At 42.6% G+C, this 20,834-nt stretch overlaps 1 protein-coding gene across 50 annotated transcripts in view; it reads right to left on the bottom strand.

Annotated features, from left to right (window-relative positions):
• LRRFIP1 (LRR binding FLII interacting protein 1) overlaps positions 1-20,834 on the bottom strand; it is a 138,299-nt gene that overhangs the window by 37,430 nt on the left and 80,035 nt on the right. For 13 of the 50 annotated variants that reach the window (XM_070618739.1, XM_070618748.1, XM_070618756.1 and 10 more), the window contains 10 exons: positions 20,081-20,098; positions 16,675-16,722; positions 15,235-15,279; positions 14,596-14,646; positions 11,878-11,916; positions 8,346-8,405; positions 5,891-5,953; positions 3,302-3,379; positions 1,912-1,956; positions 655-720 (listed from right to left, as the gene is read on the bottom strand). The exons of 11 other annotated variants lie outside the window; for them this stretch is intronic. In XM_070618739.1, coding sequence (XP_070474840.1) covers positions 655-720; positions 1,912-1,956; positions 3,302-3,379; positions 5,891-5,953; positions 8,346-8,405; positions 11,878-11,916; positions 14,596-14,646; positions 15,235-15,279; positions 16,675-16,722; positions 20,081-20,098 — 513 coding nt within the window. The remainder of the gene's footprint in view (positions 1-654; positions 721-1,911; positions 1,957-3,301; positions 3,380-5,890; positions 5,954-8,345; positions 8,406-11,877; positions 11,917-14,595; positions 14,647-15,234; positions 15,280-16,674; positions 16,723-20,080; positions 20,099-20,834) is intronic. 26 more of the 50 variants (XM_070618741.1, XM_070618751.1, XM_070618762.1 and 23 more) reach the window with 4 other exon arrangements.

Genomic DNA, 20,834 nt, shown 5'->3' with positions numbered 1-20,834 from the left:
GAAGTGCTGATTAGGGCTGATGAGCAGTTCCAACTGGTCCTCAAGATAGGCAATTAGCTTCCCCACTTCCACAGACTGGTCCATTTTTCTATTCTGTTTACCTCATTCATTCATTCATTCATTCACTCAGTTTTTTCATTCAACAAGTATTTCTTGGGCCACTACTATACCTTTATTGCCATAGAAGAGTCTATCATTTCAAAGCCTTTGAAAAGGTGGAAAGACAACAAAATACAAAAAGGAAATGACATAAGTGTGATATTTGGAGTCTTTAAATTTGCTCATTTCCCCGATGATTCAGAGGTGAAAATAATCTGCGGCCTGTCGAATTCCCTTTTTCCTCTCTTTATTATTTTAAGACCATGTCACTACTCGTTCATACTGTCAGCACGTCACAGGGAAAAAGCCAATGAAACTGCATCAAGGTTAGTCGTCGCCCTTTGACCTCCGTGTACATTGATGAGAGAGGACACTAAACTAACAACCAAAGCTTCCTGATTGACAGAATCTATGACCCTTATTACAATGGAAAATGGAAATGAGACCATATTTCCTCCCTATCACTCTGGTCAGTTATCTCCCAGGGCTGGAACTATGCGCAGCGAGCACATGCAGTCATGCAGCAGACGTGAGAACCCTCAGAAAGCGCCTTACAGCGTAGGAGCCACAGGCACTGCCCCGCCGAGCCCCGCCGAGGCTGCTCTCGTCCAATACAGACGCCTGCGACAGAAACAGACTGTCAGGATGGGGCGCCCTTCCTCTCTCCATGAGCACCCGGAAGACACTAAAACATGAGCTAAGGAAGACTGACACATGCCAGGAACAAGGCCTGAAAAACATCAGGATGGACGACGTGCAGGAAAGGTTCAAGACCCCCCTTCACGGGCGAAGGGCTGTGGAGCAGAACAGGGCGGTGCAAAAATCGGGGGGAGAGAGGTTTCAGTTGCTGTCACTCGGCATGCAATGTAATCTCCAATAGATCCTTTAAGTGTATGACTCTGAACAAGATTCCTTGCCAACTAACAACTTGTCAATCCAGATTTCAAACAAGCAGATAATGCACATATCTTGAATTTTGTCATGGCATCCTCATACTTGATTTTTAGAACATTACTCTAATAGCAAAAGTGACTTTGGAATAAAATAGGAAGATAATTATAGTCCAATATTTCATAATTCTTTAAAAATTGCTAACTAGAAAAGAGAAATATTTGCTTAACTTGAAAACTCTATGTAATTAGTCACGGATGGTCAACAAGAGTCTATAACACGGTGGATGGTGGTGTCAAACTTTGCCCAGCTCAAAGGAACTTTAATTTTCCCTGTTTCCCCCTGAGGACCCAGCTGGCTCGCTCAGCCAGTTATGCATCTAATTCATGTGTGCAATCGGATGGAAATTCAGAAACATTAACAATACAGTATAGCTACTTTGAATAAGTTTCCTGCACGGCATAAGTACCTTGTATTTAAAACTGGAAATTTCCAAAGTGACATAGTACACTGGATTAATACCTGTTAAGGTTACCAAAGCAATAAAAAGCCATCATTCTTTCTGCCAAGAGATTAAGGAAATGTTGCCATGTTCCGTTTCTGCCTAATGATCCTATGCAAACACGTGTCTTCTTCAGCTCTTGTCAGCTGTCGGGATAAATAAAACCCAGATCTGGCCAAAGGGTGAGAGACACCATGGCACGCGTAAGCTCCACGTAAAAGGGTAATTCACTCCCAGCAGGGCTGCAAACAGGTACCGCCACGTTCCCAGAGCAGGTGCGCGGCTGGAGGAGTGCGCATGCGCGGGTGGGGCGGGAGCCGTGGCGTGCGGGGGCGGAGGGAAAGTGCAGGAAGCCGGGAGAAAAGAACAGGACGTCGGTGGGGTGAGGGGGGATGGGGTGCAGGGGCACACGCACGCACCCGGTAACTCCCCGCCGGCCGGGCAGCACTGTACACATAGGAGGGCTGGAGGAAGAAAGCAAATAGCAGGTTTTAAAAGCCTTGAAAAAACAGCAACAAGGTAACAGTAACAAGGTAATCATGATTTCAGTTATCATGACAGCCAAATGACTGCACAACAGTTAGAAGAAAAAAAGTCGAGGTAGGCATGGGTGTTTCTAGTAAATCTGACAGATGCAAATCCAAATTTACAAGAAAGATGAGAGGGTTTTTAACTTTAAAATAGCAAACTTCCTAAGCATCTTTGAAATACGACTATTTTCTAGTCATGCCTTTTCAGGCATTCCTGGAAGAAAGGCCTGGGGAGTGAGAGAGAATGGTGACAAGGTGAACACCACTAAGAAAAGCAGCGAAACCCAGTGCTCAGCATCCAGGGTTAACAACACTCGGGGTGTTAATACACACATTTCCACACACAAAGAGGGCGGCTCATGAGTGTGTTTATTTCTATCAAGGCATCCCCCTGACAGTCTTCAGGATACAGACGAAGCTGGAAGACTGCTCCTGTGGGCCAGGGCGGGCACTTCCCTGTAACAGGGGAATCCACACCCAAATCAGTGCCCGTGTTGGGATGTGCTGGAACACCAAGGCCGCTCTCCGGTGTGGCCGGAGACTGAGCTCCAGAACACTGTCATGACTCATTCACAGGAGAGGCCACGGAAAGCCCACAGCACAGGGCCACCGGGCCAGTCGGAGACTGTGCGTGACCAGGGGTGAATCACTCAGCAACACGGGGAGATGACAATTCAACCTCCACGATATGATCTGGACTTGGAGCTCTGACACCGATCTCCCTGTATGAGAATAGGACTCGTATGCTGACAGCTAAAAGGCCAAGCAGTTCGGGCCGGACCGCAGGCCGACCTTGTAAAAACAGGATACAGAGGGGAGAGCAAGCCAAGGAAACGACGTCGTTCTCCCCGCTTCTCAAAGACGGAGGAGTCAGATTCTGCACAAAAGCCTTCCAAATTGCTTCCTGGACACATTTACAAGAGAAAAACGTGTTTTTAAAAAATAAATGAAACCCCAAATGGGGAACAATTGCTGGAAAAGGAGGAGAGACCCAAGAGACCAATTTTTGGACTCGCGCTTTCAAAAACATGCATTTAATAGAGCCCCCCTTGTCCTAAATTTCTTTTGTCTAGATAAGGGCCTAAATTATTTTTGATAATGTTTTAAAAGGTGGAGAAGAGTCTTAGCAAGTTGGTCAAGCCAGTGGAAACACCTGCTGAGCTTTGCTCCCTGGATTTCATATAGGAGAGGTTGAAATATCCACATACGTGTAATCAGTGATTAAGGTGATAAACAGAAGGGAAGAGAAGGAGGGAAAAGAGATGTGAAGAGGACAGACCCGGTTTCCATTCTGGGCAGACAAGGGTTTGGGAGCAAGGCCACCACTCGGAAGCCCGAGGCTGGAGCAGGAGAGTCTCTGTAATCAGAGAGAATGAGCAGAGGGGGTGGAGACTCACAGCTTCATTCCGTCCCAGAAGCACAGCGGGCCCGAAATTCACACAAAACTACCTTTTACAGCAGAACTGGTTAAGGGCGTGCACTTGCGGGGGAGGGAGAATGGAGAATGATCGGAACGGAAGAAAGACAGTCCAATTAATTGACAAAATTATGGCAGGGAACCAAATCAGGACTTTTGAGTCTACACACGGGCAAAAATAGATCTCCTTAATTTTAATCGACAGGAAGCCCATAGGTGTGATTTGAAGGTCTTTGCCAATTCGAGTTCTAGTTTTGAAAGTCTGGTGGGAAAAACTCAAAACCAAGAATTTGCAGAGATATCAACCTCTGTTTCATGTAATAAAATGTTTCAGTGGAGGTGGTCTCTGACTTGGCCTCCTTGGTCAGCGACGTATTTACATGATGCATATGCATTCAGGATTCATTTCATAGCAGACACAATAAACTCAGTGGTATAATTCTGAGACCAAAGGTCTATACAACATTTCTGGGGAATGCTACTGTATAAATTAATAGTTTCCCCAGTAAAATGTTTTACAAAGATTACAGGGTCCTACCCATCACACAAGAACAGGACAGTCCTTAGAGATGAAGGAGTTCCATTCAAGCAACTTGATGGCACCTTAAGATGGTCCGCCTTTCCCTCAAGGTCCCATAACCTGTGCCGATCATTCCTATGCCGTGAACAAGCTACCCCCAAATGACCCGAGGGGCAGGCAAGTGGAGTTCTGGGGTGGACGGGGAGAAACTTTCTAATCTTTAACACAAATATTGAAACTTGTTCCAGGGGTTGAGAGAGCACCCTGTGTAGAAGCCACTTTATCAACCCTGTCTGGGACACAGAAAGCACAAAGGGAGCCATGTGAGAGAAAACTCCCACAGCCACTGTGGACCCTGTGCCACCAAGGCCAGGGTTTGCTTGTGACAAACCTAGAGACTGGGGAAGTTATTTAGAAGAGTCTTCAATACTACCTACTACCTTGAGACCTTTCCATTATTAGATGTAAATGAAATTTAAAAAGTTGATGTGTTGCACAGCAACAGACATGACACCTACAGAGCACAATCATTACCAGGGAGATTCTGAGGGTGGGTGTCAGGCAGCCCAACGGTGGGGACACATGGCCTCAGTGAAGATCTGATATTTTATGTTTTGAATGGGTCAGCTCTGATTTTGAGTTTAACACTTTGCATGTGGGTTATTTCTCTTAAATGAATTTGAGTCAAATATATGCTGAACTTGGGTGAATAATTCATATCCATGTAGTATTAGATATCAAGATCACCATATTCTACCTTAGAGCATGTATCTCAGCTTATAAAGTAGGGAGGAAGTAAAGTGCCCTGAATGACAGACCTTTTTGCAATAGCAAGATTTTCCCTTGAATTAAGAAAACACCCACAATGCACAAAAATTCAAGGTGTTAAAACCCACCAATACTTTGGTGCTTACAGACGATCTTATATTCAGTCAAAACTCACCTGCTAGGGGCAGGAAAGGATGGAGTGTTTATTACTACTGGGGGGCTGGGATGGAGTGTTTATTACTTGGAAAGTGGGCTACCGGGCTGGAGACAGTGATGGAGCTGCTGGCAGTGGAGCCCTCCTGGGGCAGGATGGGAGAGTGGGAGGGGGATGAGGCGCGGCAGGTGAGGAAGAAGAAGGGACCAGGAGTTGGACTGCTGTGGCTCTACCTGGTTAGTGTCTATTTACTCCTTTTTCTTTTTTTCCTATTTATTCTGTAAGGTTCAGTGCACATCTTTTGTGATGACACTTCCTGGCAAGATTAGCTTCTCCCTAATGTCCTATTTACAGTGCACTAGTGGATCTGGTAGGTGGGTCTTCTGTTCTAGAAGTGAATACTTCCAGAGTGCCTATCTCACCGGCTTATCTCTGTGATCTTCCTACCTAAACGACTTCCCTAATGTTTGCTGAGTGAATATGAACCTTATCCAGGACAAACAAGCCTCACCTATCAGGGCTCTTAAATCACTTAGAAATAGCTGCCTATCAAAATTGACGCATGTTCTTAAAGGATGGGAAGGAACTCATTCCCAGTCTAGTCCATCCCTGAGAAGTTGCCACAAAGTTTGCATCTACCCTACAAAGGACTTCTGCTTTCAGAAGTCCCAAGGAAAGCATTTCAAGGCTTTCTTATTTTTTTTTCTTTTTGATCAATTCTAACTACAAAATAGCAATATAAATACTCCCTTTCATTGTACCCAGCTGAATACCACAATTCATATTCAAACATTTGAATATAAATTCAAATACTAGACTGTGGGTTAAGTCAATTAAATAGATGATGTTAATTACTGCTGAAAAATGGACTTTCACATCTATCCAAATGAAAATTCGTGAACTAGACATTAAAAGAGAAAAGAGAACTGAATCCACACAAACAAGATTGCATGCTACAAAACCTGCAGTTTCTGAAGACAGGGTGTGAAAGATTTAAATGGAAACCAACCAACTTCTCCTCTCTGGATGATGACAAAGTGGAGATTCTGCCGTCACCGCTGTAGCTGGAATTCTGAGCACCAAAGAAGACACCGTAAGTGATGTGCACTTCTTTACTATCCCCAAAGCACCACCTGTCCCGGTCAAAAGGCAGATATAAAATTTCACAACCAAACCAACATTAGTACTCAGGAACGCCAATGGAGCTCAAGAATCGAGACGCTCTGCTACAGTAGCAGCAATTCTTAACAGCTAGAGGCTCTCAGCTCTGTTTCACATTTCAGTGTTTCTGTCTGCGTGATGTCATGTGGTTTAACTGTTACTGTTTCTCAGTTTCGCATCTCTAAAATTATTTGAAACTACTCACTCCATCTCATGATGGACCCTCTATAACCTCCTAGTCTGGACTTTCAGTATTAATACCTTCTTAGCTAACTGAAGTTCTGTTGATTGCAAAATTTTCAATCTGTCGTCAGGCCAGCACACCTGAGGGCTCCAGCTCAGCCCTGAAGCTCCAGGGAGGCGAGGGGAGCCTGACAGAGCTGCCGTCCATTCCAGCTAAGAAGCGTTATCCACAGAATGCAATGTCCGGCAGCCGTCTTTATGGTGTCCTAATATATACTTTATAAAGATCAGAGCCAACCGAGAATCTGGGTGGGGAGGGAGTGTGTGTGAACATTTCTCATGAAGACATAAGATGGTGATCAAAATGATCGAGCCATCCTCGCCTCTGAATACTCTCTGTCCCCTTAGAAAGGAAACAGTTCCAAACCCTTATCATCAGCCTGGTCATTTTATTCCTTCCCATCCAGTCTTTTCTCCAAGCTCACCCTCATACTGTCCCTGGAGTTTTCAGCTCTGGGGTCTTCCTATACAAGATGCTGCGTTATGTAGGTTACTGGGTTCTTCACTCATTGTGTGTCCTGATTCTTTATTACATCAATTGTATATCCAGTTTCACACTCTGAGGAACAGTCTTCTCAGCAGGTTCTTTCGTATTTGATTTCTAGAGGAGCTACTTAAATCTTAACTAAATTGTAAGGCACACTTCTGCTTTAACCTAAAAATCTAAGATTAAAATATGTGGCTACATGTATAACACAGAGCTTGATGTCACCATGTACTGTCACAAACATGTTGGAAACTCCATGTGTGGGATATTCTAGAGAAGAATGCAATGTTGGGTAGAAGGGAGACTAAAGAACGTCTGAAGTAACTTCCAAGTTTAAACTGTGATTCTTTGTGATCACTTATGGTGAAACGACACATTTATGGTAAAAAGCTGCAAACTAGTCAATCAAACCCCGACAAGCAGTCTGGGGCCATCAGACACTTTTGCCCTATTGTGCCAGCACTAAATAGTCTGCGGGAATGCTGAGCACAGGAAGCAAAAGTGTCAGCATCCCACGAGGACAGAATGGCATGCTGCTTGCTTCTGTCCCCGGAGCGCCGAATTACCTTAAAGAAAAACATAACAGAACTGGAGACAGTCCAAAGGATGTGAATGTGAAAAGCAACATAAATAGGAAGGCACAGCCTTTAAAGTGGGAGGAGTTTTTAGTCCGAGATGAGAAAAGCTTACACAAAATAGAAGTGTATGCGATCCTTAATAGGGACAAGAGGGTAAAAAGCGGATCAGCCAGTTTCAGAAAGCTCAGGTGGGGATGGGGTACCCTTTGAAGCCTGAAAATATAATTTAAGTGTATATATGATGTATCTCGATATAATTAAGATAAATTAAAAGAAATACTATTTTACACACCCAGTAAAATTTATTACTACAGGGAAAAAAATGAAACAAATGTAAGAACAGGAAGCTTTGGGGAAATTTGTAACAGATCTGCTGAAGGTCATGAAATTTAATTAAAATGTGTCCGGTTGAATCTCTGAGATCTCCAAAGACCTCCTCGATAAAGCCATGGCCTTCTCCTACCTCTGCCTCTCCTGCTGGGGGTCCCTTTCCTCTCCCGTCTCACTAGGGAGATGACTCTGCTCCTCGTCTGCCCCCCACCCCCGAACTGGGAGCATTCCAAGCATCAACATTCAGGAAAACACAGGCTCTAGTACACGTGTCTTTAAAATGACAAATGAGAGATGTGGAAGACCATGATAATGTCGAATTTAAGCATACTTAAAAGCTGAGTATATTTAATATACATGTTGTACACATACAGCTAGGGCTGTACAATAACGAAAGAGCTAATCTTTAATTCTCGATCCTTTTAACCTCAGAGATTCTTATATCCATCTCGCACACTAACACTTAGAATGTTGGGAGACTAACACTCCAAGAATGTTTACTTGTTGAAAACACTAGCTTTCCTTCTACCATGCACTAGAAAAAAAAAAAGAGACCCACTATAATGCAGCAAACAGTAAAGAAGCTACATTTAGCAATATTTTTTAAAAAAGCTTTGTAGCAACCTGTTTGAATTCTGCGCCGTGCAAATTTTTTCTATACTAACCCTGCCAGATCTTCTATTCAGGGACTGTGATCCATATAATTCTCCATCATAACCATTTGTCTGTGTCAATGAAGAAAAGAAGAAAAACTGACATTAGTGTACAAATGAAGACACAGGTACAGATCACCAAGGAGGAATTGGCTGGGTGTAAACCGAGCTTTCCTAGTGGAGCAGGTGAACGATAAGCCCAGGACAGCACAAATCCCAGCATGCCCCCAGATGCTTCTGATCTGCTCCACCACATCTCAGGAGCAGTCAGCACAGGCAGGTGACTCAAATCAGTCCTCCCAGTGTTACTCATGACTACACGGCACTCTAGGACTTAAGGCAATGCCAGGTCCCCGTGGAGCGAAGCCTGTGGGCCTGGGAGCAGTTGTTCCCTTGGCAGCTTCCTCGCTTCCGGTTTTTTGGTAGTTGTGCGGAAATCCTAGCTTTCCTGAAGCCTGAATGCGAGGCAACGGGTAATGACTCAGCCTGAGTCAATTCGTTTCCAGCTCTTGGTCCAGGGTGAGTACTTGACAATTATGGCCCATTATGAAGCTGGATTCAGAAGATTCAGAAATAGCCTCTATGCAATCTACAATTAAATGCAAAAGTTCATCCCGGAAAAAAACGTTCATCATGGGGGTAGATCCTCTATATTAGTTTTTCATTCATCCAGTCTTCCTACTTTATTTTTCAAAATGAAATATGAGGACATGATTTCATAATTTGTCTCCAGAGAAAACAGAATGAGTGAGTTCGGCGTGTCTCCCTTCTCTTCTCTACTCCCAGCCCGAGCTTCCTTAAGCCAAAGCTCGGCCTTTCTAGAACTGCTCTCTTTCCTCTGTAAGGAGATTTCTGCTGATTCAAGATAAGAGCTGTCAAGCAATGGAGAAACAACCAGCTCTTGTGATAGAAAATGGAGGGGCAGTCCATACAGCGGGTGAAAATGGAAAGAGCTGCCAGGAGATGGTGGACAAGAGTCCAGATTCCAAATAGAAGCTCTGTCATGTCACCTTCAGCAAGTTGTTTAATCCACTGGAACCTCCACTTCCTCAGCTGTGAATATGTGCATAGTAATATCTACTTTATTATACATATTACATGTAATATGTATAATAAAGGGGGGGAGGGTTGGGAGAGCGAATGCACTCTCTCATTTATCATCGTTGCTCTTCTGGCCTTCCATGAAAACGCAGGAAAAACTCTTCCTTCGAAGGCTCTCTGGAACATCCACAACAACCCTCTTCTGTTGTAATGCAAGTCTGTCGTAAGGAATATATTCCTAAAACATGCTCCCAAGTCGACAGGGTCTTGTTGATAACCTCTCTACAGTGACAGGACTTTAGCCTTCCTAAAGAACACCCCCAACTTCCTCCTCGTGGGCGGTGGTTAGGTGGTGATTTGGATGGATGGAGCTGTTCTTATGTGGCACAATGCGATAAGGAGAGTTGAAAATTAACTGTAACAACATTAGAATAAAAAGTCCACAGACAGAATATCTTCATCTTAACTCAGGTCTCTGAGGTTCAACTAGCTTTGCTGTACAGAATTTTTTTCCAGTACTCCTTACTGTGCAGACCACCACATCATGGTCACCTGGTGTGACCATGGGCCCCAACCTAGGAAATCAGAATACCTAGGGGCCAAGAAATATGCATTTTAATAAATTCTCCAGATGAACCTTACATACAGTAACATTGAGAAGCACCTGCTAAAAGAGAACAAAATAAAGAAGACATTCACAAACTCGCATCTCCTAAAAGAGGGTAAATAAGAGACAAGAATAAACGCTCTATCAAAACCAATTACTCTAATGGTAACTTGCGATTAGTCAGAATGCCAGCAACTTCCACGCAGGGCTGTTAGAGCAGCAATGAACTTCACATGTGACCAGGCAAAAGTCAATTGTTAACATTTTATTAATAACGTTAGATTATTTTTCTACTGAGTCAAAAGACAGGTCACCTTCAAGGGCATTAGAGAGGGGAAACCAAGTAAGAGGCAAAATCGTAACTCTCAAGTGCAATACTTAATGCTCTCAATTTAGTTTTAAAACAGAATGAAAACTGAAAATCAAAACGAAATCCAGAAAATGTTCCTGACTATTGTGAACACATACATTCATTCATTCCACTAGGGACTGGCCCTGAGATATAATTTACTTTGAGTTTAAAACAAAAAGGCTAAAAATCTAGAAGCATGCTGCCAATACATGGAATTACTTAAAGAATGGAAAAGCTGCTGGAATTAGAGTCATACAAATGCTCTCATCCACCAGTGTCCGTGTGGAAGTGCTCCAGGAGATCCTGTGAGGAGCACTTTCTGAATCTAATTACATGTCCTTGTACTCCCCACTGTCCACAGTAGGTCTACTTCTCGCCAGTGGCTCAGCCTGAGACTGGGCTGGAATGCCGTCTCCTTTGCTCCATCCTCTCTGTTAAGTGCAGAACGGCAGCCCCACCAGGAGGCTCAGAGTCAAGTGTGCTACACAGCTGTATGGCACTGTTATCATCTTAAAGGTAAAACTACATTTTGAAAACAGGATTTGATGGGGCCCGCCCGGTGGCTCAGTGGTTAAGTTCGCACGTTCCGCTTCTCAGCGGCCCAGGGTTCGCTGGTTCAGATCCTGGGTGTGGACATGGCACTGCTTGGCAAAAGCCGTGCTGTGGTAGGCGTCCCATGTATAAAGCAGAGGAAGATGGGCATGGATGTTAGCTCAGGGCTAGTCTTCCTCAGTAAAAAGAGGAGGATTGGCAGTAGTTAGCTCAGGGCTAATCTTCCTCAAAAAAAAAAAAAAAATTATAGAAACAGGATTTGCTAAATAATTTCGAAACACGATGGAATGAATGAAACACCAGATGCTTTCAGAGAAAGTCCTAAAAGTGAAGCAGTGTAGAACATGTTGTAAGAACGTCAGCACTGAATCACTTTGATGCTGACTGTCCTTTCTGGTGAGACAACATTTTTCTTCTTGGAAGTGTAGTTTACGCTTACAGGGTTTCAGAAAGCCTAGATGGATGTAAGAAGGGAAATTCCAAATTCAAACCTAAAGCCTTCGTTTTTGTTACTAGAACTGGGGTCTTTCTCAAAGAGCACAGATTGGACATTTAGCTTGAATGGATACATACTGGAAAATTATGAATTTTTCATTTTTAGATAAAATGACTTTAAATTTAATTTTTTAAAGAAAATGCAGAGGCATTGGGAATTCTGGATCTGATTTGAGTTCCCTGAAAGCAAGACATTATCTTTCTCCATCTTGGTGTCCGCAGCTGCTAGCACAGTGCGTGGCAAATGGCTGGAGCTCCAAGACCACCTGGTGAGCGAGGGAACTCATGGGTTCCAGAGCCCGACCACCAGGATCAGAGCTGCCCCAGGAGGCTCTGCACGTGCCCCTGTCCCCCCGGTAAACTGATGATGGTATATGTGTCTTCTCAGACCACAATGGACTTGGACAAACACCCACGATTAGTGGAAACACCACAGGTTATTATCTGTCACACAACACTGTTAGGACCACACGGCAAAGTCTGTCCGACCATCTCACCCAGGCGTAGGGACCCCCACACTCCAAGTCAGGCTGCGACTGTCAGTCAGGATGGAAGAGGAAAACATCAGAAAAGAGAACTGCCAAAAATCAATCAAAGAGCTCAGTAAAACGTGACAAAACGTAAAACAAAAAACAGGCAATCTTGAAAATCTTCACAGAATTGCATTTTTTTCATGCCTAGGATCTCGCGTACTTACAAAAGGAATTCCACGGGAGGGCTGGCCGCTGAAAAACCCAATAACATTAAATAAAACCTCTATGGCAAAGGCTGCCCTGACCCATGGACTCCGAAGCAGTCTGAGAAATCTTATTTCCTCCTCTACACAATCCATTCTATTTACGTTAGGCAAAAGGTGAACAGATACATCACTGTCAGTTTTGACAAGGAAAATTAAAAGCTTATATCCAACTCTAGATTTTCTGAAAAGAATATCCATATGAACGCTGGAAAAGTAAAACTGCACCCTTTCAAAAGGGTTTACCATCATTGTCAGTTGAATGAAGGTCTTGTGTTTTGGAAAAGTCAAGCAATAAAAGATAGGATCCTATATTAGGACTTTGCAAACTAAAGATTTCAGAATATTGAAATATATAAAAATGGCACGAATCCATCCCCTATCATAGAGAAGGGGTGAGATGAGAGCCTTTCAGCAGAGCAGAGGGTCCCCATGCTGCTCCACTGCCTGGCCCAACCAGGAGAGGCAGGAGCTTCTAGGTCCTCAAGGGTTGGGGGTCCCGGGCTGGTGCTGTTACAAAGAACGTGGCCCCGAGTAGCCCTCTTAACTGCTCCGAACTTGTTCTGCGCCTATAAAAGTTATGAGGTTTGACTCTTATCTCCAGGATCCAAGTTTCAAGGTCTGTGGTTTTTAGAGAGAGTTATTTCTTTAGATCAAGTACGTCATGGAACAGAGCACCAACCACGTGGCTAAAAATGACAATCCCACGCATGGTCGATTTTCCACTTTCTCCCTCTCTCCTATCTAACATCCTAATTGGAGACTTCTTCCATCAAATTTTATGCCTTAAAACAAATATGCTTGATATGTTGGCAAAGAATGGTGTCCAGCAAGGACGTTTAACTCACTTCTGGTTAAAATCATTGAAAATGAACTGAATGCTATAAATACCCTAACCCTCGCTCATATTGCAATACTTTTGAACTCTTTGGGTTCAAGAAACCTTCTGAGCATCTTCAGGAAGTGACAAATTCTTTTCCCCAAAAAAGGCAAGTACACACAAAATCCGCATACATTTTCAGGAGGATCATAGATCTGAAAGTGATATTTTGATAGATTTGGATTCTGTCTTCAGTTTCTCTCCTATTCTCTCTTGAGCGCGTATTAATCAAGGTTTGCTCTCACCATTTCCATCAAAAGTTTCTTTGTCAAGGTCACGATGTCCTTCACGACGCTAAGGCCCATGGTCAGTCCTCAGTCCTACACACAGTGACCACACCCCTCCTCCCTGAGACAGCATCGCCTTCACTTGGTTTCACGGACGCAAGCTTCCCTTGGGCCTGCTCAACAGCTGTCACCTCTGTGCCTTGTTCACGCAGCCTGCACACTGAGTTTTGCATTTCTAATGTTTTGGTTACATAAATCTTACTTCCTCTAGCTGAATCATGTCAGAGGGTCTATGAGGAAGCTACAACAGTATGGCTAAAGAGAAAGCTTCAAGTCGCAAGGAAGCTCTCTAACTGACTTGACATTTGAAACATAACTTTCTGGCAAAACACTGTGGATCTGCTTTTGGCACTGCAAGGACAATGACAATGACTGCTTTATAGCACAATAACAATGTATCACCTTCATGGTTTATTGGTATAAACAGCCAAATTAAATGCACATTTAGTGTGTAAATAAGAAGTCTATCGTGATATTATGATTTAACTGTCATGCTGATTAAAAACAAGCCTTCTGCTCTATACAGTAAAATGGAGTGGCTGCTTTGAGACATTATTACAAGTAGTGAGATGTAATTTTAACTTTGCGGTAAACTAAACTGACAGGCTCAGATTAATTTACTGACTTAAAGCACTAAGCAATAGTATAAAACACAGTTTCTCTACTTCACTTCCCACAGCATGCAATTTCTTCAAGTACAATTACGAAGAGTTTTGGAATGTTTAGGGAAAAATACGTATTTGTGTTTATCAAGCATCAAGCTGTCAGTGATGAAGAGATGGCATTACAGTTGGCGAAAGGAAAGGCTCCTGAAGATGAGAGACTGGGTCTTATGGAGTCAATCGGCTCCAAGTTTCCAGCAGGCAATCTGCAGCAGCTTTCAAGGACCTATGCAAAAACATCACTGAATAATAATTAACCAAAATTGAAGTCTGATCCGGCAGCACGTATGCAAATAGGTGTGAGGACTTAAGGACAGAAGGAGCCGTCACACTGCCTGCATCACACTACCACTGCAGGGACCACTTATCAGGCTGTGGCAGCTGTGTGAGGTGAACAACGAGATCAAAAAGTATGACTTCCACTCCTGGGAGAAAGACACAACAAAAGTGCCTGTGCTCATTAATCACCTCTCTACAACAACAGAGAGACATCCCACGACCGATTAGATTTTAAATAAGCATCTTGTGAATTAGATATTGACTATAAGATGACAAAGATAATGAACAAGACATTTGAATGCAGGGATGAAAAAGCAAAGAACTTCGACAATAAAATGGACCATGCAAACTCAATCATTCTGGTTACTGACCCTCAGGCTTCCACGACTACCCACTGACATGCGTTCATCTTCATCAGAAGCCTAGTAAAAGAAAGGATGAAAACAACCATGAAGTGATAAGACACATAAAGAAACCAATGCCCAGCTCTCAGAGGGATGTGGCTGATACGACACCACAGTAGTGGGGAGCATCAGGCACCTCCGAGGGTCTCAGTGGACCTGAGCCGAGGTCTTCCCCAAATGGGCTTTGTTTGTGCACCTCTGCTTACAGAGGACTGTTTCTCAATAATAAGGCTTTAAATTAATTGCATTAAAGTGGTGCTACCTACTTGGCCGGTAATCTACAAATTCCTAGTCTCAATGCATATTACTCTGTAAATTATTCGTGGGTATTCGACAGCAAAAAAGCACTCAAACTGTCATGAATATATTAACAGTTAGAAATTTCTCAAGCACTCTCCCCTCACCAAGGTTAGGTCAAAATGCTAAAAGCTGAGTTCACAGGCTTTGTTTAGCTAATAATATCAGTATTAGTTAATTTCTTTCATAAACAACAAGATATACATAGATGTCATTCAGATATAGATATAATTTATGTATTTCAGCCACTAAAGCTACAAATGAGACTCCAATCAAAATGCCTTGGTAATGAATGAACACAGTACTAACCGACGTGTTCCTTCTGGATCTACGCGAGTAGCGCTCACTGTCTTCCTACCGAAGCAACAGAGGGAACAGTATAAAAAGGTTAGAAACAGACACAGGAGAAGCCTTACATAGTCTAGCTGTGATGCAATACAGTATTTCTGGTATAAATGTCAAATAAATATTTGCTTTGCTTTCATTAAAAGGCTTCAATTAAACCACTGGGGGAAATGTTTTCTTCTGGGGGGAAGGACACTGAAGCACACAAATAATTGGCATATTTCATTTTGGCTTTAAAGTACGTGTTGGGGAAGAAGTTGGGTCTTCATTTTTTTCTAACCTCTATAAGGTGGTCCCTTTATGTCAATCTACTTTTTTTCTTAGAATCAGAATCACCTTACTCTAGTCTCTTTGGGAGTCAGAAGATAAATCATTCCCATAAAAAGCCAGTAAGGCTGTTGCCCTATCTACTATATTTTGGGCATTCTAAGACACACACAGTTTTTCACATTTGACATCTCTGAAGTTGCGGTATATCTTATAATCAAAGTTGCTCACATTATAATTAGCAGCATTTTTTTCTTTCTTAGTGGTAGATAAAATAATGACACATCTTTTAACTGTGTCTTAAGACTTGATCAAAATACATCTGCCTGGGCCATAAGCCTAAAATGATGGTTTACACGTAATAAAGCCTGACGTTTACCATTTTTTTCCAGTATAGAAGTGTGTGCTCTTTATATTTCAAGAACTATTCTCTTTCATATTGTACACAGGTATGTGAGGTGTGAAGAGGTAATTTTACATTTTCTTAAATTATTTTATGTAGAAGGGACATTTAATACGACATTTCCATACTGGCCAAGCTCTCAAATGCTAAAAGGACGTGATGATATCCAAGACGCCAGTCAATAAGGTGTCAAGGCCAGAAAGAGGTGGAATGAACTCAGGTGGACGAATTAATGAGAGAAAGAGCGAAGCCATGTTCTCTCGGGACCAGTGGGGAGAAAGCCAAATGCTCCCCCTTCTAGATCCTCTCAATGTGGGGCATCATTTCCTCCCTAGAGGGTCATAAGGTCACAGGTATCACGAGGGGCGAGCCAGCCCTCAATTGACTTAAGAGGACAGAGGAGTTGTTCTAGGAAACGAGTGGAGAACATAAAGGAATTTCTCACCAAAGAACAGGGGTTTCAGTGGGCAGGGCAGACAAGGTGAGGAGGGGACCACAGCAAAGGCGGACAGAGCCAGCAGCTGCTGAACAGACCAGACAGCAATGCCTGGCTAGGACTGTTTCTGACCAGGCTTCATACGGGATGTAGATAATCAGGCCAGATGCAGAAGTCCCCGGAAGAAAATCTCTCAGTATTAAATTAGGATGCAACAGGAATCGATCAACGTAATTAAACTGTATAAGAATCCAATTATAAACCATTTAAGTTTCTTAAAATAGTATTCCAGGCCTACCATCCACTGCTCGATGTCACCCCATTTTGTATCCAGCCCGTAATATTTCTATAGACGGAAGGGAAAGAAAATTAGGCAAGAAGTGAAACGGTAGGTAACTGCATAAGGAGCTGTTCCGACATGCATTTCTAAATTGCTACCCAAGCCACATGGTTAGCGGAACATGCTGAGGCCAAGCAGCTAATAACAGCTCCGGGCTCTGCAGAGGCAGCCGCCGCCAAAGCAGCCTGTAAGAGACCCTCCCTGCCCCACTCCCTCCCAGACAAGCAAAAGGAGCCCAGGAAAGAGCATTCCTGGGGCGAGGGTCGGGGTGGGGGGGGACCTCGGTAGAGACCAGGAATTGCACCTAGCCCAGCAGCATTGCAAGCCTGTCAGGGAAGCTGTGCATGCCTTCAGAGCAAATGCACCAAGGCAATAAGACACAGCTTAAGAGAAGCAAAAGCTGAGAGCCATTCCTGTGCCGCTACAATAGGAATGTGAAAACCTAGAGGCCAGGGGGAGCGACTGGATTTCTGCTACACTTGCTCCAGCTATCTGATAGCTGTGCTAAATTTAGGTCCATGAGAATCTATGTACTTGGCATGTCTTTGTAGCATGCCACAGAGGGAAAGAGGACCGAGTAGCCTGCAGAAGAGGTCCTTGCACAGGGGGAAAAAAACTGATGTTCCCCAGTTATGTGTGGCGTTTCTTTAGCTAACGCCTGCACGCTTTCACCTCGCTTGTCGAAATGACAATGGTCCAAGTTGGAATTGGAAAGGCAGATTCAGAATGGCTATTCCTGTTATTTTAGTAATTCCAAAGTTGGGTGGGAACCCAGGTATAGTCTCAAATAGTGGAGTTCTGCTTGTTTTTTCTCCCTTTCCCTCAATTTCCAATAAGAAAAGCAAGCAACAAGCAAGCAAACCTCCGTATCATATAACACAGATGTGATTCTCCCCTTTGCACATTAAAATCTTACAATCAGAGGGAAAAAACTTTGTGTGAAAAGTACAAGACAATTTGTGAGATGGTTTTAAACGCCCAAAACACGCGGCTGCTACGTTCAGTTTAGTTTCAGTTTATTCTGGAGGGTGGACAGGTTTGAAATTATCCGGCTCTCCGACGGTCTTGCCTCTTTCTCTTAGAGATGGCAGTAAGTAGAAAATTAGAAGAGGAAAAATTAGGAAGAATTTAACAACGTTAAAAAATTTAGCCAATGCAGAACTGAAATACCAAAAGTATGCGAGTCAGATCTTTTTCTGGAAGTTACTTTCCTCAGAATATAAACTGAGAAAAGAAAGAAAAGCCGCATTTCCGCAAGTCACAGTTTTAACTTCAATTTATGTGAAATGCAACAGCTTAAAGCTATTTTGCATTCAATTAATGTTAGCCCCACTCTGTCAAATTTCAGATTTTTCACCTGTAAAATGTGATGCCATCAACTCTCCTTTATCTCATGGCTTAATTTCAAAGGTAGAAAGAAAATATGTTTTAGAAAAGGAAGGGAGCCTAAATAAACTCACGCAAAAATTTAAATTCCAAAAGAAGTCTATTTTTCTATTTTTCTATTTTTTTTCAGTTTCTCTATTTTTCTTTTTGCCAATTCTATATACCAAGTACTGCACACGATTGCTCTTTTCGTGAGATCAGTATTGAAAATCTTCCATCTAGTTCACGGGTGGCCTTACTAATAGCCGCTGTAACTCGAGCTACATTTTCATGTCATCTATGGAGGAGCGCACCCCGAGAAACAGTAGGTGCAGTTTACTGGTAGTTCTGATGTTAGCTAGCAGGCCAGCACAGCAAACTCCAGAAGCATACAATGGTTGAGATGTAAACTACTATGATTAGCGGGTGAGTCATGCAGAGGGAAGTGAGAGCCAGAAGAATGCAAAGGTGCTCCACTTTCAGAAATAGCTTCGATTCCACAGAAGAGAAACCATTACGCAAAACAGCCCAGGGGCTGGGAGGGAGCATTTACCACCTCCTTTTCCTTTTCACAAATCTTAGCGACTAGAAAAGCCTTCCCTTTCTTGGACCCATCTTTGTTATAAAAATGTGTATCAATGTTTTCCCAGTGAGGGCTTCCTCAGCTCCCTCTAGTTTTACTTTGTATACAAATCAGCATTCTGACAAAGTTCTGACAATGTGTCCCTGGTGAGCTAGCAAAAAGACAAGACTAGTGATGTAGGACTAGAAACAAAAGAACCGAAGTGGAAATTCCCAGACAGAGTCCCCTGTCTGGGTTTTGGACAGTTACATCCTCCTGCATCACAGCGAGGGTTCCCAGCCTCGTCAGCCCTGCCTTCCGCCTGTGAAATTCTGACCCAGCCTCTACAAGCATGGGTCGGATCCAGCTTCAACATATGTTTCGATACTTGGACCCTCCAAAAACTAACAAAGTACAAACAGATTCTGGTACCTACTTCACTGATTTCTTTACACTCTTGGGGATAGCAGTTGTACGGAGTGAGCGCCGGCAGGAAGGAAAGGCAATTTGGAATGGTCGCCAGTAAAGGAATCCAATGATAGAATTTTAAATTTACAGAGACTGTTTAAAGGCCCTGCATGTTTTAATCTCTGAAACGGTCACCTTATTTTGATTTTCTTAGCTGCTCTAAAAGAAAAATATAGTTTTTCTTTATCTATAAACGAAATAGATTTATAAAAAGCAACTAGGGCAGATGTCATAAGTCATAAACTGAATTCATTTATGGGAAAGACCATTGTGTACACATTCTATAAATTCTCAGGGAACTCGCTCACTCCTTCCTACATTACTTTTGAATCAGGAGACACTGACTTGGCTGTTTTTCTCTTTATTTGCTGTGGCCGGCCTGCTCAATGTATTTATTTCTAAACCTCAGCTGCTTCTACATAATAACTAGGAAACAGAGATGCATGTTAACCGAATATGAGGGACACAGCACAGGTCTACTTTAAGCTATTAGATTTTGCTGTTCTATCATCATTCTCTTTTCTACTCAGATATTTAAATAATATGCAATAATCTCTTAATGAATGGTAATTTGCATTGATATTTTAAAGGTTTTCTAAGAAAATTATATGGAAGGACAATATTTCTCTTTAAATATCTGATTTCAAAAGGTTTCCCAAATTCTGAAATGTGATTTTATTTTGTCTTAGAGTTCATTTTTTTCTCAAAGAAACAATTTTCTAATTTCTTGAGAAAAATGGAGATGGGAAAGCATTTAATACTTGGTAATGTGTCTGCCGGACAGCCGCTTTTTGTGGGAGGAGAAGTAGGGAAGGAAGCATTCTTGTGCAAGCCAATTCATAAACAAAGCAGTAAAAGCAGCAGTAAGAACTTCGCTGTCACGAGAGGCGTTATTTCTGAAAGGTGACCAGGTCTTGGCAAGGGAAAAACAGTACATGCAAATTAGAAAACAAAGACGGAAGTGCCTACCTTTTGAACCTGATAGATCTAGAGAGAAGGGCAAAAGAAACAGAGAAAGAAATATAAAATCCAATTACAGAAGTAGAAACATCAGAAAGAAAGGTTCTGTAAGCACCTTGAAATATGCATAAAAGCCATATTGGAAAAAAAAAACAACACTGGTAAAATATGAATTAAAAAAATTTTTTTGAAGTCTCATTGAAATAGTAATTTTATAACTGATTTTACATTCTATTTTAGATATATTGGTAAAACATGGGCATACCCACATGAATCTCTATAAAAATCCTGCTGCTTTCTAACGCAGAGTTTTGTACACCTTCTACCATTAATGGGAAAGAGATCTTCATCCTCAATTTAAAATTTCTTTTCACAGTGATAAAAGTTAAACAAAAAAGTACAGAAATTTAATTGGAAAGTCAACTGGTCAAATTCACAAACAGTGAAGAAAGAGGCTTCCACGTTCTGATTCATGCAGATACGAACAGAATACCAGTAAAATTCCAGCTAAACAGAGTAATCACTAAAATGTAACTGAAACATTTTTTTTTAAGATTTTATTTTTCCTTTTTTCTCCTCAAAGCCCCCCGGTACATAGTTGTGTATTTTTAGTTGTGAGTCCTTCTAGTTGTGGCATGTGGGACACCGCCTCAGCAGGGCTTGATAAACAGTGCCATGTCCGCGCCCAGGATTCGAACTGGCGAGACCCTGAGCCGCTGAAGTGGAGCGCGTGAACTTATCCACTCGGCCATGGGGCCGGCCC

This window comes from Equus przewalskii, chromosome 5 (assembly GCF_037783145.1).
Source record: "Equus przewalskii isolate Varuska chromosome 5, EquPr2, whole genome shotgun sequence".
NCBI classification, from domain to species: Eukaryota; Metazoa; Chordata; class Mammalia; order Perissodactyla; family Equidae; genus Equus; species Equus przewalskii.
Note: the sequence above shows the minus strand (reverse complement) of the source record. Positions and strands in the feature narration are given on the sequence as shown.